We start from the raw sequence: 27472 nt of genomic DNA, 5'->3' as shown, positions 1-27472 counted from the left end.
AATTTATTGAATCCAGATACTGCTCTGAGACTGCTTGCTGTGTTCCTAGTGACTGTTGGATGTGAGTCTGCTTGCCAGCTTGAGAAAATCCCAGGAAAATATCCCAATTAAAGGAGCTCTTGCCTTGGCTAAATCATACGTGGTATCTCTTAAAACTGCTTAGTACTTAAAAAAAGGCACCTTGGTACCTATATTCCCCCCCTTTAATGTTAGTTTTTCAAAGAGGCACAAATCCCCGAAGATTATGTGCATTTTGGGACCCAAGCATTTACAGAAGCTGTGCTTCTCATGTGCTGGGACTAAGCTGTGAGTGACTCATTAGCCAGATGGAGCTATAATTTATTTCTATCTTCTCAAGTAAGTTAATCCCCTGGACCTAAACTGAATGGATATCCTGTGAAATGTGGTATCTGTGCAGAGTGAAACTTGAGATTTAAATTCAAAAAGGCAGAGGGTGGGTTAGAAAATCCAGGGCAGCATGAACTGGCAGGGGAAGTCAGGTGCAAGCAGTAATAGCACACTGGAGTTCAGAAATAGTCCTTTTTCTGTGGCACGGGCTCTGTTTAGGGAACAAAAGTGCAATTCTTTTGTTAAAGGCGGGATGGGAACAGTAACTGGGTCTGTGCACGGCCTGGGACAGATGCAGCTTGTTCCCCTTTTTCAGAATGACTAAAGGGATGTTGTGAGGTCTGGAATTTACGGGTGAGACAGGAGCATGTCTGCAAGGGGGGAGCCTGGCACGGGTGCTGGACTCTAAGAAACGTGATCAAGAGCAGGTCAAATATCAAATACGAGTGAAAGGTGAGTATTTAACCAAATACCTTGAAATTTAAATGTAGCTAAAGTCACTGTGCCTCTTGTAGGCAGCAGGGAGAGGGGGAATGCAGTGTGATTCCTACTGGGAGTGCCTTGCCTGGGATTGTGGGTTTGGGTGGGTGGGGAGCTGGTGCAGCCGCCCTGGGGAGTTCTCTGAGGGAGCTGCAAGTGGTAAAAGTTCCATTGCAGCATTTCTGTGGGAGAAAAGCTTTTTTTTTGGGAGGGTGTCTCCTAACCGGGATGGTAAAACTAAATGGAGCAGTTAAGCTGGTGGGTGAAGGTGTGTCAATGTAGCAGTTGTTTTTTGCTGCTTTAACAGAATGAGTTTCTTCATCCTGTTTCTTTTTGCATGGCATAGAATTCTTTTCCCCCCCCATAGATTTTTTTTTTTTTCCTAGATGGCTTGTCAGTGTAATACAGAAATATCAATTGGAATGATGGAACTGTTTTAGTAATTGTAGATTGTCAGAGGACAACTGGAAACTGTGTGTGAACCAAAATACTGCCAATTTACCCCATGGCAAGGATGCCTCTTTGCAAAGACATTTTGACAGGGGGTGGTGTGATGGATGTTGTTTTGTCATTCTGCATAGAGCCAGCAGCAGTGGGATCCTCCTTGAATGAGTTTTAAATACCCTTGCTGGGCTGAGATGAGAAATTAGTGCATGATCATCAGAGCAGAACTTCTACTTGTCTTTCCTGTGTGCTTAATCAATTCTAGTTAAACCCTGAGACTTTTATTTGGGTTTAGTTTTTTTGGACCCTGCTTGCATGTGAAAAACTGGATTTGTGTATGGCATTCAGAGATCAGATCTACCTGCCTCTGATTAGTGTTTGGGGTGGAAGGGTTCACGTGGCTTGTGCTTGGCTTTGCCCCGATGAGCAGGAGGGGGACAGGAGCCGGAATGGAGCCTGGAGAGGCGCTGGACCTCATCACTGCAGTGTCATGCTCCAGATCTGGGAGATGATCCCGTTTTTGGTGAAGTGCAGGGAGGGGGAGCAGGGTGGGGGACAGAGGCTCGGCAGAGCTTGCACTGCTTGTGCCGCTCTGAGATCAGACCTCAGCTAGTCCAGCACACATTCCCCGCCCAGACTAGCTGTTGTAATTCAGTATTTATGGCTCCTCTGGAAGCAGCTGAAGCTTTTAAATGCGTCTCTGCTCTCTGGTCTCGGAGCAACAACCACTTTGTGCGAGCATGTCCTGCCGCGATGGCCACTGTGCCCTCCTGACCTTTGAGCCTTGAACCTCTTTAGCAGCACATGTTACCCTGAGCCTGTGGTTTGACCTGAGCATCTGGTGTCAGATGCTGGGAAATGTGTAGGGACTGACAGGGTGTGACTGTCCATCCCATGAGTTCATGGCTGGCTGTGTGCATGGTGTCAGCAGCAGGGCAGAGCTGGGCTCCTTGTGCTTGGGTATTGTAACTGTTGCAGTAATGTATTGTAATGATCAACTTAATTACACTTGTGAGAAATCTGCTTAATTACATATTTACTTTGGGGATTAGCTTCCCCCCCCCCTTAAGCATTCAATATTGACTTTGGCTGAGACAAATTTTCAAGATCTGCTTCCTTTAAAAGATGACTAATATTAGATCACTTAGTGCAGGGAGCTGGGTTTATCAAGTAGCTGTAATTAATCATTTTGAAAGCTCCAGCTTAGTTTTGAGCATCTGTGCTTTTTCTCCCCAAAAGACAAGCTTTTCTTCCAATCCCTCTCAACCCTTCCAAAACTTTCTGTGCTGGATGTAATTTTAGACCCTGTAATTTTCAGTGAGCTGCGTGCATGCAGAAAATAAATACAAACTGGGAGGAGACTTAATGTTAAGACAACTGATGAATAATTAGTGTATTGAAGTGTTAGTCTTTTATTTGGATAACTTAATAGCCAAATTAGAGTTCCCAATCCTTGCTTTCTGTGCTACTCAATGCACTGTACAAATATATTATCACAGTAACTCCTCTCTGTCCAGAAATTATTCTATGTAACAACTATTCCCCCTTGAGCCTGAGCCAGACTCCACACCGAGCTCTCTCCAGTGTGGCAGGGTGGCACAAGCCAGTTTGTGATAGCAGCTTCCAAAACAGTCAGGAATTGAGGTAAAACAACTTTAAATGAGTAAATCTTCTGCCCAGCAGCAAGGAGAGCCTGTCCTCTGCCTGCACCATGCAGCTTCTTCGTGGACTTTATTCTCTGTGCCCTCGGTACGCACATCTGTTTTCATTTTTCAAGCAGCAGTGGAAATATTCCGAGCAACCTGGGTTAAATCCCTTGCCTTTTGTTCCCAAGAGAATGGGTGTCCCAAGGGACACTCAAGTTGAAGAGTAATTTTTTCTTGTGTGCAGGAAAATGTAGTTGTAGCATGTGCTTCCTATGATGGGTTGGTGGATTGGGAATTGCCTAATTAGTTTGGATTATGTCTGGATTTTTTTTTTCAATATCTGGTGAAATTTTTTTTTTCTTTCTTGGAACAAACAGTCTGGAGAAGATTTGGATTCTTTCTGCAAAAATCCAGGTCTGTTCATAGCAATCAGGTGTGAAATGGGAAAATCTGGCATGTCTTGACCCTGAAGTTAGGCTTTTTAACGTCGTTTTGACTGTTCTTTAACTTTGTGGTTCCTGCTGTTTTTAAAAAGACAATAAATGTAATGCTTGGGACAAAAATATTGTTTTCAGCAAATTGTTCTGGAATCCTCTGGTCTGTGTAAGTGCCCTGGAAGTCTTATACCATCACATGGTCAAAATAAATAACAGATCTTCTTGTTGCCCCATAAATGTATGGAATTTTCATGAGTGTGAAGCTGGGTTTTAAGACTTCAAAAAACAGTTTTGAAAATATCTGATTCTTTATGGCTGACTAAAATTCAGGGCTCTCTCCTGTCTTCTCCTCATTCTACTTCTGAAGCTGTCATAAATCTGGGAACAAAAGCAAGGTGAAATTTAACTCCCACTTGCCAGGGTAAGAATGTTAATTCAGTATGTTTGATTTATGAAAAAAAAAAAAAAAAAGGCAGTGTTCTGCATATTCTGGTCCCTGGTCCTTATTTCACAGCCTCTGAAAATGCTGTCTCATGTATTTCTGAAATCAAAAGCTTTCACTTTCATAAAGTCACGTGGGAAGGAAGAGTGAGGAAGATGAAGGAAAGCAAGGGAAGGGAATTGTTCTCTCCCCAGATCAGCAGTCTGGCAAAGTGCATTTCTTCCTATCCAGGCCAACAACTTTGAAGCAAGTGGTAAATGATTCCAGAAGCTGTTCCATGGCTGATATAGTTCGATAATTTTATTAAAGCTACTTCAAGGCTACTCTGTAACAATGAGAAATCTTCTTTTATTATTATAATTGGTGGAGGAAATAACACCTAGGGAAAACCTGTTCAAAACCTAATTTTTCCTCTTTTTTTCTTTCTTTCTCCTATAGGTTTTTTAAGAAATCATAGCTAAGAAAAAGCACAATGGAGTTTTACGAGTCTACCTACTTTATCATCCTCATTCCTTCTGTGGTTATTACAGTCATCTTCCTCTTCTTCTGGCTTTTCATGAAAGAGACTTTATACGATGAAGTCCTCGCCAAACAGAAACGGGACCTAAAGTTCCCACCTACCAAGGCTGACAAAAAGAAAACCGAGAAGAAGAAGAACAAGAAGAAAGAGGCTCAGAACGGGAACATCCATGAGTCTGACTCGGAAAGTGCCCCTCGGGACTTTAAGCTGTCTGATGCCCTGAGCACGGATGAAGAGCACGTCACTCCCGTCCCCTCGGGCGTAACCGAGGCCTCCGCCGGCGTCAGGGAGAGGAAGAAGAAGGAGAAGAAGCACAAGGCCAACCAAGATGATCATGTAACTAAGGACTTGGAAGGATCCAAGTCTTCAGGCAAGAAAGTAGATCCAGTCCCTGTTACAAAACAGCCCACTCCACCATCTGAATCAACAGCAGCTAAGAAGAAGCCTGGGCAGAAGAAGCAGAAAAATGGAATGGGTACCTGATGTTGCATATGCTTTTTGCACAGAACGCCAAAACTGTGTTCTGCTTTTTGCAAGGCCACAGAGTGTCTCTCACAACTGTTCTGCCTGATCTCTATGGGGCAAAGCTCCCTTCTAACCTTCTCCTTTTTTACAAGCTATTGCTTTTTTCCCCCCTGTTTTTCATCTGGCAGCAGTGCTCTGGTTTTCCTCCTCCCGTCCTTGCTTTCTTCTACTAAAATGAAGTGGAACAGAGTAGCTCGTTCCTCTGCTTTGCTCTGTGGTTTGGCTGCTTTGCTCTCAATCAGAATTTTGATTACCTGAGAGAAGGCAGTAGATGTTTGCTGGGTGCGTTCTGAGTCAGGCTGTGAAAAAGTGGAGTCCTAAGAGTGGTGGCTCTGATAAGGGAGGGCATCTCGAGTAACCTCATAGCAGTCTGCAAAATAAATCACTGTTTAAGCTCAGGGTTAATGCACAGAGAGGTGTTTGGTGGCTGATTCATGGATTGGTGATTGATTCATTGCTGCCTGCCTGCTACACCTCTATAACTGAATGGAACTGATGCTAAAACTGGTCTGGCTGTTGTAACTGAAATATCCAACCTAGAACAGACCAAAAACTCATCAAAATCACTTCTGACTGTCTTGACCATATCCTCAGCAGCTGACATGTCTCAGTGTGGTTGTCTTGACTAGGAATAGAAGTGAAAAAAGAATAAAAATACCCAGTTCTAGAAATGAAACCCAAGATATTTGCTGATCCCCTTGTGAGATGCAGGCACAGCAGGTTTACACAGGGAGTGAGGAAAAAGAATGACATTGCTGCTTGATGTGGTAGGTTTTGTATTTTTCTGGAAAAAAAAAAAAAAAAAAAAAGGAAAAAAGGCCCCCCCCACTATCAACAGAGAAAGTATCCAGTCTTGTTTGTGGGTGTTATCCAAAAATCTCTGTGGCACAGTTAAAACGTGGTCTGCAAGCACAGTTCTGAGGGCAGCCACAAGTAACTCTTATCCTTGATTACAGGAGCTGACACCAGAGCCCTGTGCTGTGCGTGTCAGCTCTGGCAAGAATCTTAATATAGCACAGGCTGTCCAAAATGATAAAAAAATTCTCACTAGAAACTGCTTCTAAAAAGAACAGTTCCCTAATGGGAAACACTTATTTTCTGCTTCTCACAGTCCCAGTAGCTATTGGGGGTGTGTGTTTAAAGTGCCCAAGTGGGTTCACGGAAGGGAAGAGTACACTTCTAAATAAGAAACTAATATGGGTAACATGTGCTGTCTGCTCTGTCACAGTGAAATCTGGATTGGAGTTGTTAAACTGTTCCTTGCATTGCCGTGTGTTCTGCTTGCACATGAGATTCCTGTCTTAAAAATCACTGGGTGCTGTGGCTCTTGATTCTGCTAAACCTTCCTGGTGCTTTGGGGTCTCACTTGATCTGGGAAGTGTGTGTGTGTGTCTGTGTACGTATGTATATGTGAATAACTTTGTTCTGATTTAAAAGATGTGAGTTTGTTTTCTTGGGAGTGGAGACTTTGGTTATTACAGATTTGCTGATTGAAAAGTATTGCTGAGGATATACAGAAGAGCATATTGTCTTAATTGTCTGTTGCAGATGATCAAGATAGTAAGACTGATTCTGTTGTGTCTCCTGCCAAAAAGCAAGAACCGGTGCTGCTCCACCAGGAGATAAAGCAAGAAAATGTGTCAGGGAAGAAGAAAGTCTCTGCAAAGAAGCAGAAAGTTGATAATGGTAAGAATTCAGTCTGTGACATTGTTCAGGTAAACCTGACTGTTAAACCTTTTTGCTGTCCATGCTTCAGTTTCTCTTCCTTTGGAAAAGGAACTTGTAGAATAGTAACTCTTTTGATTTGAAAAAGCAGGAATTGCAGGTAGGAAAGATTGCTGAGCCTGAGATACTCTTAAATTTTATGAACATCTGGTACCACTGAGCACGGGATAATGAATGTTGTGAACCTTTCTGAGCTCTCTTGGATCCAAACATCCATGCTTGAATGAGGAGTAATGTGCAGACTTAGAGTATAAGCTGAGCGGGTTTTAAGTTGCTCTGAGCAAGGCATGTCTGGAACTGCTGCAGTCATCTGCCCCAAACAAGATTGCAGTTTTTTCAGCCAGTTGCTTTGGCCACATTCCTCTCTTACTGTCCTTTTGTTGGCTGGCTCTTGCTCCAACACAAACTGTTCATCTTTGCTGTCAAGGCCTTCACTGTTCGTCATCCCTTGTTCTCTGCCAAGATGCTGCTTCTTGTGTCCTCTTGGCTCACTGTGCCTCTGTGTGTGTGTTTTTCTCCTTTTTTAAAAATGTTTTACAATGAGTGCTCTTGTGTCTGGCTTTGGACACAGCTGACCATGAAGTTCTGTGAGGCCACCTTGTTAGCTGCTCAGGACTCTCTCTGCTGGGGCAGCTGTGAAGTTGGGAGCTGATGGGCTGCTCCTGGAGTAGGCACTGTTCCCCACTGTTCCCTTTGTACTTTGGTCAGGTTATAAGGGTGTAGATCTATTGTGGGCACTGTTCAGTCCAGGATGGGGTTCTAAGCAGTGTAAAGTTCCTGTATAACTGAAAAACTCCTAAATGATTTCTGGAAAAAGCCTACTGATGGGGAACTTAGGATGTGATCACCTTTTATGGATGTGCTTATTGTTTTCCTGATGGGAAGCAGGTGCACTGCACTTTTTAGGGGCCATAAACTTGTCTGTATGTGGCAATAAATGTCAGTACCAGCTCAGCCAGCAGCAAAGCTGAGCTGTCAGTGCTACAGGGCAATAGCTTATGCATTACTTGAATGCAAACTGTTTCTTTTTCAAGCCACCTCTCCAAAATGACAGAGCAAAAATGAGCAGTGGTGGACATCAGGATTAGCCAAGACAGTACTATGGGGATTTCATCCTGCAAAATGTCTCATTGATATTAAAAAGGTTTTGAAAGGAGGGGAAGTTAATAAGGAGAGGAAGGAAAAATATGAGGATAGCAACTGGAGTAGCTGGTGGCTGTTTCTGCGAGAGGAGAGCTCTCACTTCTGAGCTTGCAATGTACCTGCAGGTGTTTGCTGGCTGCTTAAGTGAAAGGCTCTTACCAGGTGACACAAAAAGGTCCATCTGGCCTATTCTGCTCCTTTTACAGCAACCAGAATTTAAGAGTGTTTTATAACTGGCTCTCTGGCAGCCAGGAGTGCATACTTGTTTTGCACTGATGCCCAAAACCCTGCATCTCACCCAATTCCTCCTCTCTCTCTGTGCTGCTGCCTGGCATCTGTTGTCCATCAGCCCTGCAGTCTGGGCTGGCTGGGGCAGTGATTTTCCTGTTGGGCCATGCACAGCCTCTGGCATCCTGCAGGCAGTGTGGAGCAGGAGCTGGGCAAGCAGCAGCTGCAGCTCTGGCTGTACCTGTTGCCCCAGGTCTGTCACTCCTGCTCTCCCCTTGCCTGCTTTTGTCTCCGCTGAAGAGCTCTTTGGACAGAGGCTGCTCCTTACCACGGTGATCCAGTGGTGTGGGAATGGAGACCTGGGGTCAGGCAGTAGCCCTGGGTACCTCTCTGCATGTTAATGGTGCCCAAAGCCTGCTCTGACAGATGAGAGCTCTTCATTAAGTGCAGTGGAGTCTGCATGCAAAATAAGCTTGACTGCTGCCCCTGCTGCATGTTCTGCCTAAGTGGTTGAGTTCACAGGTGATGTAATCCATGAAAATGATGGCAGTGCAGCACCAGCTTTTAACAGAATAGGGACAAAAGACTTTACTTATATGTTAGGGATGCTGAATGGTTTCCTGCACAGGCACAAGTAAAACAGTCTCACTGATGCTATGTGCAACTTTCTCACTAAAGTGAAATGAAAGTCAAAATGTAAAGGTTCTTGTCTTCTTGTTAAAATGCTAAAAGGCAGCTTTGGAAGTAGAAATTTAATTGAAGCTATTAAATTACTATGCATTAGAGACCTTTATTTAATGGACTTACCTGAAGAGCTTTAATGAGTTAAACTGTGAAGGATAATAGAAATAGAGAGTATAATTAACTGTTGAGGTTAGAGATGTTTTACTTCAACTTTTAATATGTTAGGCACCTTTTCTAAAAAGGTTGGTGTCAATTATTCCAAAGCTTTAACCCATCCTATGGACTTATGATTACAGTTTTGGTGGATGAACCTCTTATTCAAGCAACTACTTATATTCCTTTGATGGATAATTCTGACTCAGGCACTTTGGAAAAGCGTGAGCCGGTTGAAGTTGTAAAACACAATGTGAATGAGGGGATCCAGAAGAGCAGTGGCAAGAAACTGAAGAATGAAACAGATAAAGGTAAGAAACTGATGATTCAGTCTGTCTCTGGCATAGCCGGCTTGCAAACCTCAACAGGGAAGATGTGTGGGGAGGGGGATCCTCTCTGATGTAATGTGAAGAAAGGATTTGAGGAAAACAAAAGAGCAGGATGCTCTTGTGTGTGCTCATTTCTGCTTGTCTTTGGCACTGTGGAAAGGGCTTTGTGCCATCTGAATCTTTTCAGCTCTGACTGGGCTTTTGTGTCCTCAGTGAGCACAGGGGTGATCACAGACCACACAGATGCAGCAAGGGAGTTCACAGTGGAGAGTTCAGACATTGCCCACAGGGATGGACTCCAAACCCAGGGCGTTCAGCACAGGCTCTTGGAGTCTGCTGGAGGCTGGAAGTGCAGCCTGCATGCTCCAGGACTGTTCATGGAGCTGAGACTGACACAGTGCAATACAGAGTGACCTGAAGCAGACTGCCAGTGGAGAGAGTCTGGCAGTTTCCAGGGAGACTCCGAATTTTCCCTTCAGTGCTGTTGGAATTGGTTGGGACAGGGGAACTTCCTTCATACTCTCCCACAAATGCCTGGAGTGATTAATGAGCCTTGTGTTCCACCCTGAAGCTTTAAATAGGCCTCTGACTATGTCAAAGCCTGATAGATATACCGAGCCATGAGGTGAGACCTCAGATTTGTGAGTAGCTAGGCTGATTCTTCAGCGTTGTCTGGTCACTCACTTCATTCTTTGGAACCTTTCTTTTTAGTCTTGTCTTCTAAAATGCCCCCTGGAAAGCTTCCTGGCAGCTCTTTGATTGGATTCCCACATTCCTGAGGCTCCTCTTGTGCTTCTGGTTCAGTGGCTGCACGTTACTGTCCTGCAGCATCAAAGCCCCTCACGTGCACTTGTCCATTCTCATTTCCTTGGCACGCTGTGACCTTCTCCATGAACTCCTAATTCTCCTGTGTCAGCTGGGATTTGCCCTCCCGATATAGAAATCTCCCCCTGCTCTGATTGTAAGCTCCTTGGATGCAAGGGCAAGGTCTCTGTGCCTTCAGGGAGCACAGGGCTCAGGCTGGTCCTGGCCCAGCTGCGATGGATTCCTGGCTCACCGGACTGTGGTCTCGGGATCTTGGCATAATCCTGGTAACAGCATCACTGATGATGTCAATGCAGCACCGATGTGAGCTGAAGTCTGTGGCCAAGACTAAGTTGGATTTAGGACTAGAAGAGAGAGTGTGCTAGAACTCCTCAGCACTCCCTCCCCTTGCTCTATTATTCAGCAATTTTTATCCGTGGTAATTTCTTTCAGGGCATAATGTCATCACTGCTTTTTTGTTCATTTATTTTTCAGACAGATCTTTGGGTTTGATGTGTAAATTGGTTTCAGGGACGTGTTTGGCACCTGTGGTGAGAAACCCAGACCCTTCTCCATGATCTATGGGACAATTTCTGACCAAGCATCACTTTTAAGCTTGTGGTTTTTTTTATTCTTCCCATCCCTTCACATAGTTTTGGGCACTGGTGAATGTTTGACAGGTATATGGGATGCCTTGGTCTTGTGCTCCTGTTCCCTAGAGTCAGAGGGCCACCTAATGACCTGTCTACGTGCAGCCTGTTTGTGAGCAGTGTTTTTTGTTAGAGAATAGTTCAGCTGAATTGTCTTTCCTTGTGTGTGTCTCTTTAAACACTTGGTCAGCCACTAAGATACTGATTTATCTTCCTACTCCTGAACTGTTCTTGCTGCAGTTCCCTCAATCTAAATTTGGAAGTTAATATTTTTGTCTTCCATATATTGTAATCAAAAATGTGCCAGTTTTAAAAATTAATTAACTTGTCATGTGCATATTGCTTGTACAGCCAGGCTGTCCTCCAAATTGAGAGCTCAATTTAAATTACTGTCATGATACCCTGGAAAGGACTCTTCAGTTTTTCACATTTGTGCTATTTTTCTCCTCCAAAATCTGTGTTATGCTTTGTCTTCTTTCTAGCAACACTATAAACGTTACCAACTGTGCAAACAAAGTGGTGGGATTTTCTCTTTTCCCAAAACTATCAGCTGGCAGATTGTTATCGGATTTAAATTGGAGAGATGTTGTTTTTGCTGAATGTTCATGACCTCTTGCTTCTTGGCATTTCAGACTGGAATTAAATATAATGCATAATGATACCCCATCACATGCTGTTTCAAGGCAAAATAAATAATTCTGTATGGAGTCCAAAGTAAATAAATCCTCCCTTCTGTGTTGCAGAGAATGCTGAAGTAAAATTCAAGGATTTTGTAACATCCATGAAGAATATGGTCTTCTCTGAAGATGAGGCCCGTTGTGTAGTGGAGGCGTTAAAGGAAAAATCCGGTGCAATTCATGATTTCTTGCAAAAGGTGAATGACTGTGGGGGGCAGACAAAATTTATTAAACAAACAGAAAGTGGAAGAGGTGCTGTCAGATTAGCTCTGTCAATGTTCTCGTGTGATCTGGGCAGTCTGTCTTTGGAAGACTCTCTCCAGCTGGTCTGTGCTTGCCTTGCATGCAGGGAATGAGCTGTCTGATGCTTTTGTGCTGCCATCTGCCATGCCAGGGGTGGCTCTGGCCACTTGGAAAGAGCAGGCATGGCCATGGAGAACAAGGAATACAGCAGGTGTGCTGCTGCTGACGCGCGTGTGTTGGCACGGGGAAGGATGGCTGCTGACTATCGGGAGTGATCTTTCCCAAATGTGTAAATAGGATAAGCTGTGGGAGAAATTCAGAACAAGCTGCTGTGGCTGTGCACTTGATCAGCTAATTCTGTGTTTTGCGAGTCTATACAATGTAGTCTGACTTCTTTGGATATTTTTCATAGGATTGTAGAGCAATTCAGGTTTGGAAGGGGCCTCAATGGGTTTGTAGTCCAGCCTCCAACTTGAAGCAGGAACAGCTCTGAGGTCAGCCCACAGTGCTCGGGGCTTTGTTCAGTCTGGATATCTTGAAGCTGTCAGGGAATGGGCCTGAAAAACCCCTCTGGGCAACCTGTGCCAGTGCTTGGCAGTTCTTTTTAATTCTTGTGGTCAAGACAGAAGAGAATGGTGTCCACCAATATCTTACCAATACGGAATCACACAATCCTTGGGGTTGGAAGGGAGCTCTGGAGGCCACCCCAAGTCCCTGGCCAGGGCAGGGCCACCTGGAGCAGGTGACACAGAAATGTGGATTTGGAATGTCTCCAGAGAAGGAAACTCCACCCCTTCCTTGGGCAGCTGTTCCAGGGCTCTACCCCCTCCAGGGAAAGCAGTTCTTCCTCACGTTGAGGTGAAACTTGTTGTGTTTTAGTTTGTGACCATTGCTCACCATCCTGTTGCTGGGCACACACCTACTTCTCCCTGCCATGACTCACTGTGGGTGTCACTGTGTCACATCCTGAATGTCACTCTTGAACTCTGGCAGTCCTGTGTTCCTCTGCAGACGTGGTACCAGAGCAGAAATGCAGAACTGGCTACGTGTCAGCCCAGTTAATGCAATATATCACCATAACAACACAGTTTGGGCTGGGTGGGACTTCAGGATGTTGTGCAGTCCAGCAGCTATCTCAGAACAGGTCCAACACTGAATTCTGAGCAAGTTGCTCAGGAATTTGTGCAGTTGCATCTTGAAAACCTCCAAGGACAAAACCCAGTAGTGCTACACTTGGAATGGTGTCACCTGTTCTAGCAGCCACCCTGCCTGCTGTGTTTTTTTCTGTTAAAGGAAGGTTTGGTGTTAAAGCTGAACCTTTAGGATGAAAATGAGTTCCTGGGTTTGTACACAACAAAAACATGTAGGTTTCTGTAGGTGGAAGTGTGAACAGTGTTCTCTCTGTAGCTCATGGAAGTCCCTGACAGTGTCTTTGTACTGCAGGCATGCACATTACCACTAAAGAAGAATTTCCAAACAAATCTGGAGTGCATTTGTGGGACTGACACTTCTTTGCTTCTTCAGTTATCAGGCTTCATTGAGTGAAGGTAGTCTAGCCTCCTCCTCGAAGCAGCACCAGCTCTGAGGTCAGCACTGGCTGCTCAGGGCTTTATCCAGTCTAGCTTGAAACCTTCAAGGACTGAGACTGCACAACCCTTCTGGGCAACCATCACACTTCACTGAGCCAAGTCTGAGCACAAACACGTAGAAGTTGTGCTCCTTATTACATTGATTTGATTGGTAGGACCAGTATGCAAGTGGCAGGACCAAGGGGATTGTTCTTTTAGGTCTATTTCCTGGAGTATCTCTGAAACTTTGTGTGTCAATGTGCCAGTAGAAATATAATTATATCAGCTGGAGGCTCTCCTGGGAAGTGGAAGGAGACACCAGATTAGTGTTTCCTTTTCCCTTTGTGCTGAGATATTTCAAGCAATTACAGTTCTTGGATTATACCTGCTTTGAGTGTGGGCTGGACCAGGTGATCTTGGAAGTCCTTCCAACCGCAGTTATTGACTGATTCAGTGTCTCTGCATCTTTTCCCATTATTTCTCTTAATGGCTGTTCTTTATTTTCCCCACTGCCACCACAGCAGCTCTTTTGCAATGGGAAGCACCTTAAGAGCCCATTTATCCTCTTAATTGGTTTCCATGGCTTGAAAATGCATTTCCTTGCCTGGTGAAATGGGATCCATTAGTGGCATAACTGGGTAGCAGTGGTGCCACGTGCGCCGTGCAGATGGAAGATCTGGGGGCAGGAGGGGGTGTTTCCTCCTCTCGGGTTTGCTTTGCTGCCTTTTAGTGTGCTGTGCCACTATTTGTGGTTATTTTTATGTCATCCTGCTGCAGGCCAGCAAGGCTGAGACGGCTGCAGCTCTGCACCAGCTCCAGGACAAGGAGAAGATACTCGCAGCGATGAAGGAGGAGGCAGCTGTTGCAAAGGAGCAGTGCAAGCAGCTCTCCCAGGTAAACATTGAGGGGTTCATGGGTATAGAGAGGAGCAGGGGTTTGTAGGACTAGCAGCCAGCAAATGCTGGTTTACTGAGCATATAAGTGAAAAGGTGAAATATTTATGCTGAAAAGGCTTACCAAGACACTACGTTTGCTTTTACAATGTATTTATGCACAGGTATTTTCCAGTAGTTTTTCCAGAGAGTTCATTTACTGAGACTTGTAAGCTGAGCCTGTTTTTCTTTTCAAATGGTTACTTTAAAAGCACTTCCTTCACCACTGTGAGACTATTTCATGGATGTAAATATTAAACGTCTTTCCTGCGCTGCAGTTTTAATTTGGTCCTTTTTGTAGCATTCACGTGCTTAAGTGCTTCTAGGCACAACAATCACCAGTTTTCTTCAAGAAGGAAGGTACAGAAAGTGCAGAATGTGCCTGCTCAGCCCCTGGAGGTGCAGCTCTGATTGCTTTGGACTTACTGGGATGCTGATGCATTACTGTCAAAACTAGTTTGTGAAAATACACTTTTTTATGAAGGTTTCAGAGGAAAACAGTTAAAGTAGAACAAATAGTGAGGCAGAGATGGACTGAATTTGAGAGTCTTAGGAGAAGGATTTGTGTGTTTTGGCTGGTTTGGAAGCACATGAGCATTAGACTCAGGAATTGTGGGACAAAACTTGGGCACAGAAAGCTGGGTGGGCAAAGATGGGAGCAGAGTGGCCAGAGGATGCGGGAGTTGGGAGCCTTGGGAGATGAGGAGGGGAGAAGGGAGTGGGTATTGTGTGAGCTCCTGGCAGGGCACAGGTAGGTGTGTGTTCACAGGTGGGATCAAGAGGTTTGGGACAGTCAGTATGTAATCTTACGGAGAAGGGGCTTGTGATGTGTTTGGAGGGAAGAAAGAAACTACCTCAGGATTACAGAATCAAATTGGAGAGAGGGATTTGCTGCTGAAGAAGCAGAGGGAATGTATGAAGGAATCTGAGTGTGGGAAATGCATATGTGGTTGGGGAAAAAACATGTGCAAAGTGGGGCTTGTGAAGGCGAGGCAGGATCTGCAGAGAGGCAGGAGTCATCAGGGGGTTTTTTCCATCTGGTTTGGGGAAGGGAAAAGCTGGGAGAAAATGGATAACAGCAAAGTTGCTGCAGTGCTGAAGTATCAGGATAAACGAGGGTAAAGCTCAGCTTGACTGATAAAAGCTCTTATCTTCCAATTAATGTGTTTCTCTTGAAAGCACCGTCAAAAGCTAAAGGTGCTTTAAGGTGCAGAGCTATTCCTGTAGGGATCTTGATAAAGATAACAACTACAGGGGATAAATGAGAGCAAGAGCTGAGTACCTCAAGATTCAGAGGTATTTGGCAAAACAGAAGCTCGTGAAAAGTTAATCTTCCCAGGATCTCTGGTTCTGCCCTGACAGGGTAGCTGGGTTACTGAGGACTGCAAGTGAGTAGTGGGATTGGTGTAGGGATAGAAAAAGCTGCAGTGTGTCCTGGTGCTCTTCTTTTAGTTGCATCTTAATTAAAAATAACATGGAGAAAGATTTGTGTCAAGCTGTCTAGATTGTATTTGCAGAAGTGTCTTAGTGAGTTTGATCTACAAGACAGAATAGCTCTTATTTAAACTAAAAGGTGAAAAAAACTGTAACTACTCTGAAGAGATGGAGGGTATTCAGGCTAATAATTTAGAGCACTTAAATTATGTCAGGGCTCCCTGGCACTGTTAGGAGCTGTGTGGCTGGAAACACCTGAAGCTTGGGTGGTAGAAATTCCTTTTTGTGTGATGGGAGCTGCTGAAAGCTGCACTTAATATTTTTGCTTACTACAGCAAGTGCATTTATATTGCAGAGGAGCAGCTCTGTGGATTTCTCAGGTGTCTGGGTTGAATTACTGGCTAATAAAAGATTAAAAAGCAATGTGTATTTTCATCTGAAAGCTATAATATGGCATCATGCTGGTGGGATTCAGGGCTTCTCTGGCCTTTGTAGTGCACTAATAGCCCATCTCCTGTGGCAAAGCTGTTGGCTTTGCAACCTGCTACAAAGCAATTATTTTGCTCTAAAGTGCTCTATTTTGCCGTGGTGCTTTACCTGTGTTCTTCCATTTTGCTAAACTTGGGATGAAAATCTAAACTCTGCCCTCTGTGATACACCCGTGGTTTTAGTTGTTAGAACTCTGTGATTTGGTCAGAGATAGAAAAAAGACTCCCATCTCTTTGAGACAACAGAAGATCAGTGTTTTAAATTGGTAAACTTTTTAATAAATGTGAGATTTATGATGATTTAGGATCATCATAAGGTTTTGGAAGTTTGGTCTGATACTGTGAATTTGCTGAGTGAAGATCAATGCTGATTTTGGTTTTGATGCACACTTGCTGTATTTTTAGTTATCTTAAAGACTCTTAGCCTTTAGAAAGGAGCAGTGGATTATTTGTTTCCCTTTTCCTGTTACTTCCCACCCAAGGAGCTGGTTGCAGAGAAGGAGAGGAATGGTTTGCTCACGGCCAAGATGCGAGAACGCATCAACGCTCTGGAGAAGGAACACGGCACCTTCCAGAGCAAAATCCACGTCAGCTACCAAGAGTCTCAGCAGATGAAGATAAAGGTAAATGCTGAGAAGTCACTGCAAAACTTTGTGGCAGTTTTCTGACTTAAAAAAAAGACAGGGAGTTCTCACAGATGACTTTTGTGGTTTGTAAAGCCCAGTGCTGGCCAGGCAGCTGGTCCTTGATCTAGTTACTTTCCCTTTCTGGTGTTCTACTGAAATGTTATTCAATTAAAGTGTAAAATCTAATTGAAATACCCAGCTTAAGGGAGCCACTAATGCTGATGATCATTTACCAGCAGATAAGTGTCTTGAAGATTATAGTACAGAGTGACGGCGTAGCATAATACACATGAAATATCATTGCCTGGGGGAGTGCTTTGCTGGAAATATTTGAAGAGCAGACACTTGTATTTTTTTAAGACTCTTGTTACTTTCTGTTGTAGTTGCTTTATGGAGTGACCTTAGAAGGGTTTGTTCCATCAGATTAAAAAGTTTAACTGAGATTTTTCTAAGGAAAATGGCCCTTCTTATACCAATTTAACTGCTTAGATTCCATTCTAGAAGGTTTTTTTTCTGTATGCATGTCACAGCATTGAGCCCAACATGTGAACTCCCCAACTTTCATGTTGTATCCTCTGTCTTGGCACTTTGGAGAGTAGCATCTCTGCAGTTTTGGAGCAGAGGAAACTTCCATGGAACTTGTGTAAATAACTGGACAATTAGAGGGTCTTGCTGCTGGCTGGGGAAGGGGATGGAGACCTGGGCACACCTGGGAGGCTTTAGCAAATGCTGCAGTGCCGGGCTGAGCTGGAGAAAGGAAATACAAAAGATCCAGTGCTCAGGTCCTGCTCCCTCTGCTGATGTGCTGCAGCATGGCAGAGGAGCTGAAAATGGTCACAGCTTCCAGTTTTGTGGGGTTTGTGCCCCTGCTTCTCTTGTTGGCATTAAAAAACGAAGTAGGCAAGGAAAAGACTCCCCCAATAAACGTCCAAGGCCCAGCTTGTTACATTTGTTGGTGCAGAGCTGGAGGTGGCTGCCCTACAGGGGACTGCTCCCTGCTGCTGTGGTTGTTACACAAACTTTTATTTGGATTTTTTTTATGTAAGAAATGCTCATGGATGAATCAGCCACTTGATGAATGGTATCTTGGAGCGGTGTCAGCCATACCTACAAACTGGCACTGATAAAGGAAGAGTGTTGTGTGTCCCTGAGGATTTTCAGAGCAGACTTTTGGCTCCAAGACCAGCTCTGCTGTTGTCTGCATATGCAGAGTCCATTTTTTTTTCCCTTTGAATCCTGTCTTTTGATTTTGTTCACACTATTCTGAACCTTGGGTTATCAGGGCTTCTTTCTGCCTCAGTTTGGAACCTTGCTGAAAATCAGAATATTAGATTATTAGATTAGATGCCTTTTGCAGTTTGCATGCTATAATCCATGTATTTTTAGTTTTTTGTTACTTTTTCTGCTTTGTTTAAAGGCTTGTAAACTTCTAATGATAACTTACAGCACGTTTGTTTTATTTCCCTTTGGAAAAGTAACATACTGATACCCAGTTATTGATAAATACCTCAACTTGTGTAGCTGAGCAATTGGTATTCTGAGTAACACTTATGTAGTCTTTTAAACAATAAAAAAGGTTGCCTTGATAAATAGGTTGATGCACTGATATAAAAGGAAACCTGTGCTTTGGTTTGAGCATGAGGGTCTCAGTAGCACAGTTTAATTTAAGAAGGGATGTGTGAGGAGGGAACAAAGCTCCCCTTTTCCCAAAAATCCACTTAGTTTTATTTACTGAAACTATTGTGGTATCTTACCTACTGCTACAAGCTGGGGTTTTTTTGTTTTTATTGCTCCTTAGCTTAATCTTTTACAGAATTGACTTTGTTTCCCCATCAGTTCCAGCAACTCCGTGAGCAGATGGAGGCAGAAATAAGCCACCTGAAGCAGGAAAATGGTATCCTGAGAGATGCTGTCAGTACTTCCACCAATCAAATAGAGAGCAAGTATGTTGGCAGCTACTCGGAACTCTGGGTGTTTTTGAGCCTCCTCTGAAGAGTTATTTTGGCTTCTCCTTTTGTTTCCAAGTCCTTGGCTGTCTCTGAATTAGTAATTAAGCTGGGAACACAAATGTTTTGGGCTGGACAGGTAGCTGGTGGTGTTTGCATTGAGCCAGGGCTTTCAGAGCAAATAATTACCTTTTTTTCAACTTGAAGCCTGAGCTTTTAGGCTGTGATGCTGAGGCTTTAAATGAAACAGTGCAGCAGTGCTCAGGCACAGTTAATGTTTTTGGCAGGGTGTGTATCCTTCCCCTGGGGCTTTAGGAGAGGTGCTGATTGTGACCTCTTGGGAGAGCAGCAGCTCTAAACTTAGAGATCAGTATCAATACCCTGCAGTTACTGGTACTGCTGGGGTGGCACTTGGATTTATCTGCTGGTGGTGTAAATGTTTGGAGCAAGAAAAAAAGGTGTCTGCAAGTTTTGTCTATAGTGAGTTAAGTTGCAACTTAGGCTGCCCCTGAGCTGCTCCTTTTGTCCATTGTGGTAAAAGCTGAGCACCCTGGTAAGGTGTGTAGAAGACAAAACTGACGAGATCTTTGATATCAGATATTTGTTAGTGTTGGAGTCTGGAATGTCAAGTGGTGAGAGAAGGGTGGGAACCCTGGTTTTAGGGGCCCTGTTCATTTAAATGAAGCATCATTATCTTTTAGACAGTTATCCTGAGAAGGCCTTAATTCAAGCAAACTTGAGATAAACGTGAAATGCTTTTTACTTGCTTAGGCACAAAGGGGAGCCTCTTAGAATTCTTCCCTCGGGCTGAACAAATACATCTTCTCTCCCTGCCGAGAAAGTGCATCAGATACCTCCATAAGTTAATAGTCAGGTCAAGGCCAGGAGGCAGCAAATAGTCTGAAGAAATGTCTGCAGTTAGTCCAGGAGGAATAGTCCTGAGCAAGCCTGAGATCAATAATCCTTTATGGGAAGAGGAAGAGAATGTGAATTTCAATGCGAGACCTTTCCTTATGCTCAGTCTCTCTGGTTTACATCAGCCTGCCCAAATCATAGCAGTCAGCTTGCAAACCTCTTCAAGGAACTGGTGCTTGTGGCTTATTGCTGACCTTTTGTTTCTGACCCTGGGTTGTAGCTACTGAGTTGTGCTGATGGCCAGGAGTGATGTGTTTTGCTGCTGTGGCCAGGAGTACCTTATCCCTTTCCTAGGATGAAACAGTTTGGGGGGGGGAAACGCCCCAAACCCACCCTGTACAGCCCTTTGGTTGCAAATACAGGACTGGGTGTTGACATTTGAGTAGGTGCTGTGTGGCCTTTGCTCGTTGTAGAAAAGCCCTGTGGAAATGTTTGTTTTCAGGCAGTCGGCCGAGCTGAACAAGCTGCGCCAGGACTACGCGAGGCTGATGAACGAGCTGGGGGAGAAGAGCAGCAAACTGCAGCAAGAGGAGCTCCAGAAGAAGAATGCAGAGCAGGCAGTGGCTCAGCTGAAGGTGCCTGGGGTTTTCTCTGCCTGTCAGGTTGTGCTCAGGATTTTATGTGAGCCGGGATGTGAGGCGTGTGGGAATTGCTTTAGCTGCTTGTTTCAGATGGGCTGAGCCAGCCTAGGGGTTTATTTAATGTTTTTATTCAGTGCACTGGGTTTTGAGTGATTACAGACCTCCCTGTGAAGTGAAACCTACCTTCCAGGTAAATATCTTTTCAACATCACCAGTTTAGCTTTTTACTTTGCTTTCTGTGAGAGTACAATTCCAACAAGAGTTGATACTTTGGAGCCATTCATCCAGATGACATTGTCCTTGTGTGGTTTTTATTTGAAGCTATGTGCTTTTGCTTAAATGTATGCTTAATTTTGAAAAAAAATATACTTTTTCAAGAGTTAAAATGTAAGTGGACTGGCTTCTGGATGAATCTCTTTCAATTTCTTTGGAAGAAAAAGTCTTTTGCTTCTTTTTTTTTTTTTTGGAAGAGAAAGTGTCTTCAGGTGAGAATGGCAATCCAGAGCTCATTATTTCTTTAATATTTGCAATTAAATCTTACATACCAGAAGTTCTCCCTGCCTTTTGCCTTGGCAGGTGCAGAATTGGTATCTAGAGTTAAGATGTTTTAATTACTGGATGCAGATTTATGTAGTGCTTGGCTGGTCTGGCTTCTGGTGTTAATTCTGAACTATCACGGCAAAGATGCTACATTTTCATATTACAGAAACCATTCTGTTAAGAGCCTATAATGAAATCCTGTTCACAATTTGCCTTTCAAATTAATAGGCTAAACTAGTCTAGGAGGAGGATTACAGAGCACTCTGTCTCAGATGTGCCCTAATGGAAACAAGAAACAATTTCACTTCATTGCTGTATGTTTTGGGAATAGCACTGAGGAGAAGCACTCTGAATGCTTCAAAAATAAATTAAAGGTTAGACTTCTTTTCATCAACTCTTTCTTCAATGTGAAGGTCCAGCAGCAGGAAGCAGAGAGAAGATGGGAAGAAATCCAGGCTTATCTCAGGAAAAGAACAGCAGAACATGAAGCAGCACAGCAAGGCATGTATCACAGAATAATGCTTACTGCAGTGAGCTGGCTGTTGCCATTTGTTAAAAAAGGGCATTTTTGAGTAAATGTCTTAAATCAAGCTCAGGTGGAGTCAGCCCTGCTTCAGCACCCTGGGGAAGGTGTGTGTTGGGACCCCAGGTAGTCTGAATGCTGATGGGGGAGCTGAACCTTGGCTTGTTGGAGTGAGGCTCCTAATCAGCCTCCCTGTTTACAGTGAAAATGATTTCCCCCAAAGTTAAATATTGACTTCTGAATTAAAATCCTGACATTTCTGCTACAGATGTGCAGAATAAGCTTGTGGCCAAAGACAATGAAATCCAGAGCTTGCACAGTAAACTTACTGATACAATGGTGTCAAAACAGCAGCTGGAGCAGAGGATGCTGCAGTTATTGGAGGCTGAGCAAAAGAGAGCTTCTGAGGAGGACTCCATGCAAATGCAGGTGCAGGTAGTATTGCTCAAGTGTTTTAAGGGTTTGGGGTTTTTCCTCTCACTTTGTGTCTGTGGAAACGCAGAAATATCCCTGAAAAGCTGCTTTAGTAAAGCTTTCCCACTGAATAAAGGATGAAAAAACTCTGCTTGTGAAGTGACACCTCCTGTGTGGTGCTGTGAGGAGGTGTGGGGCCACCTCACACCTGAGAAGCACTTGGGGCAAGTCAGGAAAAGGTGCTTGACCCCATTTCCCAAGCTGTGAAATGGTCCATGGTCTGGGGAACGCCCTGGGACAGCAGCCATGAACCTTTGATATTTGTTGATCTCCCTCCTCCTGGCATCAGGTGGTGAGAGGCAGGGTGGACATAACTCTTGAGGGCTTCAGGGAAACCAGATGGATTACGGTGGAGCTGGGAATACTTTTCCTTGATACAGAACAAGTTCTGGTGCTTCCACTCTAACTGGTTGGCTGTAGTGGGGAGAAAAAACTGGCATCTTTTGTAAAGTGTCTGACATGTCAATGCTGAACTGTTCTTACTAACATAATCATGGCTAAAAGCTAATCCTAGCAGAGGTCAAGTAGCTGCAGATCTCAGCCTGCTTTTCTTTCTGTGCTCTCTTACAAGGAGCTGATAGAGCAGAATGATGCTTTGAATGCTCAGCTTCAGAAGTTTCATTCACAAATGGCAGCCCAGGTACAGCATGTTCTCAGACTTTCTTTTGTAGTCATGACTTGTGAACTTTCATTAAAAGTAAGACTTTTTGTAGCTGGGTATGAGATGTAATGCTGAAAGCAGAGAATTGTTAGCATCCTCTTTTCTAATGTTTCTTAAACACTTTTAGAACTTTAGGCTTCTTTCTTTTTTGGGGGGGAAAATCCACTTATTTTCTCCCGTAATGGCTCTCATTTATAACTAAAGGGTAGGGTACCTTTTTCAATGGTTTTTTTCTGTAACTTTGCATGTCTACAATTCTGTCTTGTGGTTCTTCTGGTTTTTCTGTAGTCCTCCTGTGAACCACCTGATTGTGCTTTTTCCCTTGTGGTAGCTACTGTATGAAGCTGTCTGTTCATTTTAGTGCTGATTTCTGTGCAGAAGAAGAAAAAAAAGAAAAATCACACCAAAACCCCACCAAACCTGCACAATGCCTTTCTCAGTTATTTTAATCTTTAAAATCTTGGTTTGACTAGTTGTTTTGAGACATTATTTCTGTTTTAAACACTGTCTAAAGCCTTAGGATAACTGGAGTTGCTTCCATATAGAGGAGGGTCACAGAAATCAGCTCAGAAAGGCTTTGAGGGCACAAGTGTGGGTGCAGTCTTCTTTTAATCATGGGTGTGCTCGATGGAATTTGATTAAATTTGACATCAGGCTGAAAATCTGGCTTTGCTTGAAGTGCTTTAACCTATTGAGTGAGGAGAGTAGTGAGGGAAGAGCCACTCTGGATTTACAGCATCTTCATGGCCTGCTCCTCTCATCCCAGTCCTTTAAGGGCTTTGGAAATAAATTCCTAGGGAAATTTTTCTTTTTAGCTCTGAGTTACAGCGGGAGCATGTTGGAGGTGTGTGCTTTCCCCAGGTAGCTCCAACTGGCCATGAAAATTCAGGGAAGTTTTTCCACCATGGACAGTGGATGTGCAAACGACACTTTGGAGAAGTGAATTGGGACTGGATCCTGCTCTGGATATCTTTTAGTTATTAAGAGGGACTGGAATTGTGAACATGGAAGTTCTGTCACAGTCTGCAGAGGTCCATTGAGGCCTTCATAAGCAGTGTGATGGGTATCCCTTGTCCTGTTGTGTGTGACAGCACAGGGACAGGCTTTTTCCAGAGGGAAAAACGCCCCTTGCTGCTTTTATGGTGCTGTTTCTGTTCCCAGCACAACTCCTGATACACTGTGCAGGGTTTTCTTCTTTTTTCTTCATTTGAGTGGTTTGTCAGCAGAATGTCCCATAAAGCACTTAGTTCCTGGGAGGGAAGTGCTGGTGAACCCTGTGGCTTGTTTGAATCTAGTGAAGGACAAATAACAGGGGTCTTTCTTCCCTTCATGTTGCATTAGGCCAGAGGGGAAAGGACATTGGTATGTGCTGGTATTCCTTCAATGTTCCATAGCCAGGAAATTGTTGGAAGCATCCTGTGCCAGTTTTAAAATAAGCAGACAAATGCTATTCCTGGTCACTGTAGATGAGGATTCTTTGACTTGCTTTACTTCCAGTTATTTGTTTTTATTTTTTTTTTCCCTCCTGCAGACCTCAGCTTCAGTCCTGGCAGAAGAACTTCACAAAGTGTGAGCATCTGTTTCCTCTGGGATTTGGGAGGTGTTAGCGGCTTTCAGTGCCTGCCACCTTCCCTCCACTCACGTGCAGAGCATGTGGGAGGGACTGGTAAAGGAAATGTTGCTTGTCTGTGCTTTCAACTTCTCATGAGATCAACCTGGGAGCTGGGAAACCGCTTCCTATGGATTTCCCTTCCGTGTCTGGCCTCAGGTTTGGAGTCTGCTGTAGCTCTGAGCTCCAGAGAAAGCAGCATCTCCTCTGTTGTTTACCCCTGCCTGTGTGCAGGGTCAGTGCAGCGTGCAGGAATGTGCGTGACCATGAGAATTGTTATTATTTGGGCTGTGGGGCTGTGCCAGGAGGGTTCTTCCTCTGGGAGGTTGGGTGGTAGTTGTGTTTCAGAACTAGGGAATGTCTCATAAATGTTTTGGCAAGCAGACAACATTTAAAATGGAAAAGTTTTTGGACCCAAAGTGTACAGTCAGCAGGATTTAGAGCAGGAGCTGGACTAAAGGGCCAGGGTGTATTTTGGGTTTAGCTTGATGCTTCCTGCACCACTTCCATCCAGAAGAGTCTTTTGTACTGATCTGTCCCTGTTTCTCCCTTGTGCAGGATTGCAGAGAAGGACAAACAGATAAAGCAGATGGAGGACTCATTAGGCAATGAACGTGCCAACTTAACCAGCAAGGAGGAAGAGCTCAAGGTATAATAAAAGCATGTGCCAGCTGATCCAGGGAGAGGCTCGCTGGCTGCTTGTACAAAATGAAGCCCCCAAGGCTGCCCTCTTTGGGTGTAGAAACAGCCTTTTCAGGTACAGGTCTGCTTTTCTAGGCAATGCTAGATGCTGGGAAAGCTGTTGTTAAGGAAACTTGAGGATTTTCCATCAAAAAATACCCTGCAATGTCACCCTGGAGAGTGAAATACTCTCTGTGTATGAACTGCATATATATTTCTTTTTTTTCCTTCCTCCAGGTCTTACAGAATATGAACCTCTCCCTGAAATCAGAAGTACAGAAGTTACAGGCTCTGACAAATGAACAGGTAAAGCAGTTGTTTTGACTTTGCTCCCTTCCCAGTATCTATTCTGTCATAAATGCAAATGCAGATCTGTTGGCTTTAAGCAAGCTCTGCTTAAGCACATTAATGGTGTGAGGCTTCCGGATTGGGCTAATATCTGATTCCCTGGTGTTCTCAGAGCTGGTGGGAGGACTAATTCTTTCCCCTCCTTCACCAGCAAAGTCTTGTGCTTGGATATCCAAGTTACTGAAGCATTTTGCTTGGTTGGTTTAGATTTTCAGGCACACAGAGTGCAGGACACTTCACAGGAGTGAACACTGGGAATGTGCAGGCCTGGCATTTGCATACAAGATTCATAAACAACCCCCCCAAAACCCCCTCCAAAGCACACAGCCCCCCTTCCTCACCACAGAGATGTTTTTAGAGCCAAACAAGATGCTGTCCCTCTGTTGCTGCTATGTGGTCTGTTCATTACAGAAGTGGAAATGAAGTGTTTAATTAGAGATAATCCCAGTTGTCAAATGAATCTCTTGGAGATCATTCCCTTTGTGCAATTGCATGCTTGTAGATTGGTGTTGTAAAAGTGCATGCAGACAAGCTTACCCCTTTCACTCTTGATTTCAGTCATGTGCTGGGAGGCCAAATGAGTTGTTCTAGCTTTTTAATATTGTGGAATGAAAGGTTGATTGAATCATGTGATGTATCCTAAGTCTGTGTTAATCCTCTTTATATCTAGGCTGCTGCTGCACATGAGCTGGAAAGGATGCAGAAAAGGTAAATGGCTCTGGGATTTGATAAACAATGTTTATCAGTCTGTTATGTTCTTTCCAATGATGCTTTTTGTAAGACTTGGATGGGGACGTGTTTAACTGTTCTGCTGTGTCTCAGCATTCACATAAAAGATGACAAAATAAGAACTCTTGAAGATCAGCTTCGAGAAGAACTCACGCAGATTTCAAACACAAAAGAAGAATTCAAGGTAAGATACAGAACAGGTGTTTTTGTGCTTGTTTTCAGTAAGTTTTCCAGGCTCCAGAGGTTGTGAAGCACCTGTAGAACAATGAAATAAAACTGACTTTTGGGTGCTAAGGTAAATTACAGTATTGTGTTTGTAAGGCAGGAGCAATGTGGGATGTCCCAGTAGCAGACTGTGCAGCAGAGTGAGAGGTGGGATAACACAAGTTAAATGCCGTGTCTGCAGTTGTGGAGAGTAAGGGCTTTAAATTCTGTTAGAGGAGGTTGTACAGTAAAAACTGATGTGATTTTCCTGCATTCCACCCACAAATGTGCCTTTCAAGGCCTTGGTGCTCTTGTTTGGAGCCTTTGTTGCTTGGATTATCATACCAAGCCTCTGTTTGCTGTCAAGGCAGATGTAAAAATGCTTATTTTAATTCTGCCTCCTTCCAGATTGTTTCTCATAAGGCTGCAGCTAAACTGCTGAAGCTTTTGTTCTGACATCTGGGGTCTGCACAGCAAAGCTGCTGCTTGTTTCTATGTGGTGTGTGCAGAGAGCAGCTTAATTCCTCTTTGCCCTCTGCCTCCTTGGCCTTTTCTTCTGAACTTGGGCTGTTACAAACAGCCCTGCTTCCCGAGAGAGGTGATGACTCCATCCATTTAACTCCTTTAAAGCCCTTGGTGGGTGCTGCTGCTCTTCTGATGTTTCTGGTGTGAGGTCAGTCCCTCTGAACCTCCCACTGTCACCTTGGGGAGTTTGCTAGTGCGGGACAGAGTGAGTGGGCAGTGTCAGAGGCAGGATGCTTTTGTAGGAGAAGCCTCTGGAGTCTCCTGGAGCTCTTTGAAGCAGGTAGTAAACTTGATTCTTGTATTAAAGTGACACTTTCAAAGAGGTTTTGATGAGAGTCCCTTTCCAAGGCTCTGTAGTTTCTCTAAGCTGTCAGAGAATAAGAGGGAAGAAGCTTGTTCTATTAATGGAGTAGGAAACAAAGTACAATTTCAGGTGATTTTTGGAATAAAGCTGGTGACTGAGTCATCAGTGAAGTGTGGGCTGGGTCACAGGTGTATAAACTGTGGAAAGGAGAGTGGGAAGAGGTGGCAAGCTGGAGTAAGCAGGCAAGTTGCGAGTTAGTGACACTCTGAGGGCTTTCAGTGTGGTGAAACATTATAAAATGGTAGGTGAAGTGAAAATGAATGTGAGAGGGAATATGAGCATCGTTTTAGTGTGATGGTTTCTGTAGTAACTGTTACCCAGGAAAAAGGCCTTGGAGGTGTTGTGAATGGGTATGTGCTGTAATCAGTTCAGTGCTGAGTAATGGCAAAAATCACCTGCAGGCAGTTCCAGCAGTTCTTGGGAAGTGAATAGAGAACTGAGTACAGATCATCATCATCATCATGATGGTGCAGAAATCCACAGTGTGCTCTCAGCATGAATATCATGTACACTGCTTCTTTCCCCTGCCTCCTCTCTTTGATCCCAAACAGAAACCAGACCAATGCTGTTCTAAATGCTTCCACCTAAGGAAGTGCTGCTTTTTCCCATGTACATGAAAGAAGGAAAAACCAGGTTCAAAACAGAGCAATGCATTTAATCCTCACTGTTGCTGTCCCTTCCTGCTTGTGTTTTCCCTGTAAGGCTTTGGGGCTGGAGCACAGAGCACGTGTCCTGCTTTTCACTTTTGTAAAGCACCAAGCAAGTCTTTAGAAAGACAGAAAGCAATCATAGAGGAGGATTTTAAAATACTGTCTGTTAAGGGCTGCTGAGTCCATTGTATGGAGC

General features: G+C 44.0%; 1 protein-coding gene across 13 annotated transcripts in view; it reads left to right on the top strand.

The window, feature by feature from the left end:
- The first annotated feature begins 709 nt into the window (after positions 1 to 709).
- KTN1 (kinectin 1) overlaps positions 710 to 27472 on the top strand; it is a 56283-nt gene continuing 29520 nt past the window's right edge. For 4 of the 13 annotated variants that reach the window (XM_017738861.1, XM_017738865.1, XM_017738860.1 and 1 more), the window contains exons 1-17: positions 712 to 801; positions 4236 to 4792; positions 6391 to 6528; positions 8919 to 9086; positions 11302 to 11432; positions 13824 to 13940; positions 16383 to 16523; positions 18363 to 18469; positions 19830 to 19962; positions 20922 to 21009; positions 21300 to 21466; positions 22077 to 22145; positions 23698 to 23735; positions 24334 to 24424; positions 24694 to 24762; positions 25475 to 25512; positions 25627 to 25717. In XM_017738861.1, the coding sequence (XP_017594350.1) occupies positions 4270 to 4792; positions 6391 to 6528; positions 8919 to 9086; positions 11302 to 11432; positions 13824 to 13940; positions 16383 to 16523; positions 18363 to 18469; positions 19830 to 19962; positions 20922 to 21009; positions 21300 to 21466; positions 22077 to 22145; positions 23698 to 23735; positions 24334 to 24424; positions 24694 to 24762; positions 25475 to 25512; positions 25627 to 25717 (2109 nt within the window). In that variant the 5' untranslated portion in view covers positions 712 to 801; positions 4236 to 4269. Of the gene's footprint in view, positions 802 to 4235; positions 4793 to 6390; positions 6529 to 8918; positions 9087 to 11301; positions 11433 to 13823; positions 13941 to 16382; positions 16524 to 18362; positions 18470 to 19829; positions 19963 to 20921; positions 21010 to 21299; positions 21467 to 22076; positions 22146 to 23697; positions 23736 to 24333; positions 24425 to 24693; positions 24763 to 25474; positions 25513 to 25626; positions 25718 to 27472 lie in introns of all 13 variants that reach the window. The other 9 variants (XM_017738867.1, XM_017738859.1, XM_017738864.1 and 6 more) reach the window with 7 other exon arrangements.

This window comes from Corvus brachyrhynchos, unplaced genomic scaffold (assembly GCF_000691975.1).
Source record: "Corvus brachyrhynchos isolate BGI_N302 unplaced genomic scaffold, ASM69197v1 scaffold245, whole genome shotgun sequence".
NCBI lineage: Eukaryota > Metazoa > Chordata > Aves > Passeriformes > Corvidae > Corvus > Corvus brachyrhynchos.
The sequence above is the reverse complement of the archived record's forward strand: the minus strand, read 5'-3'. Positions and strand labels throughout refer to the sequence as shown.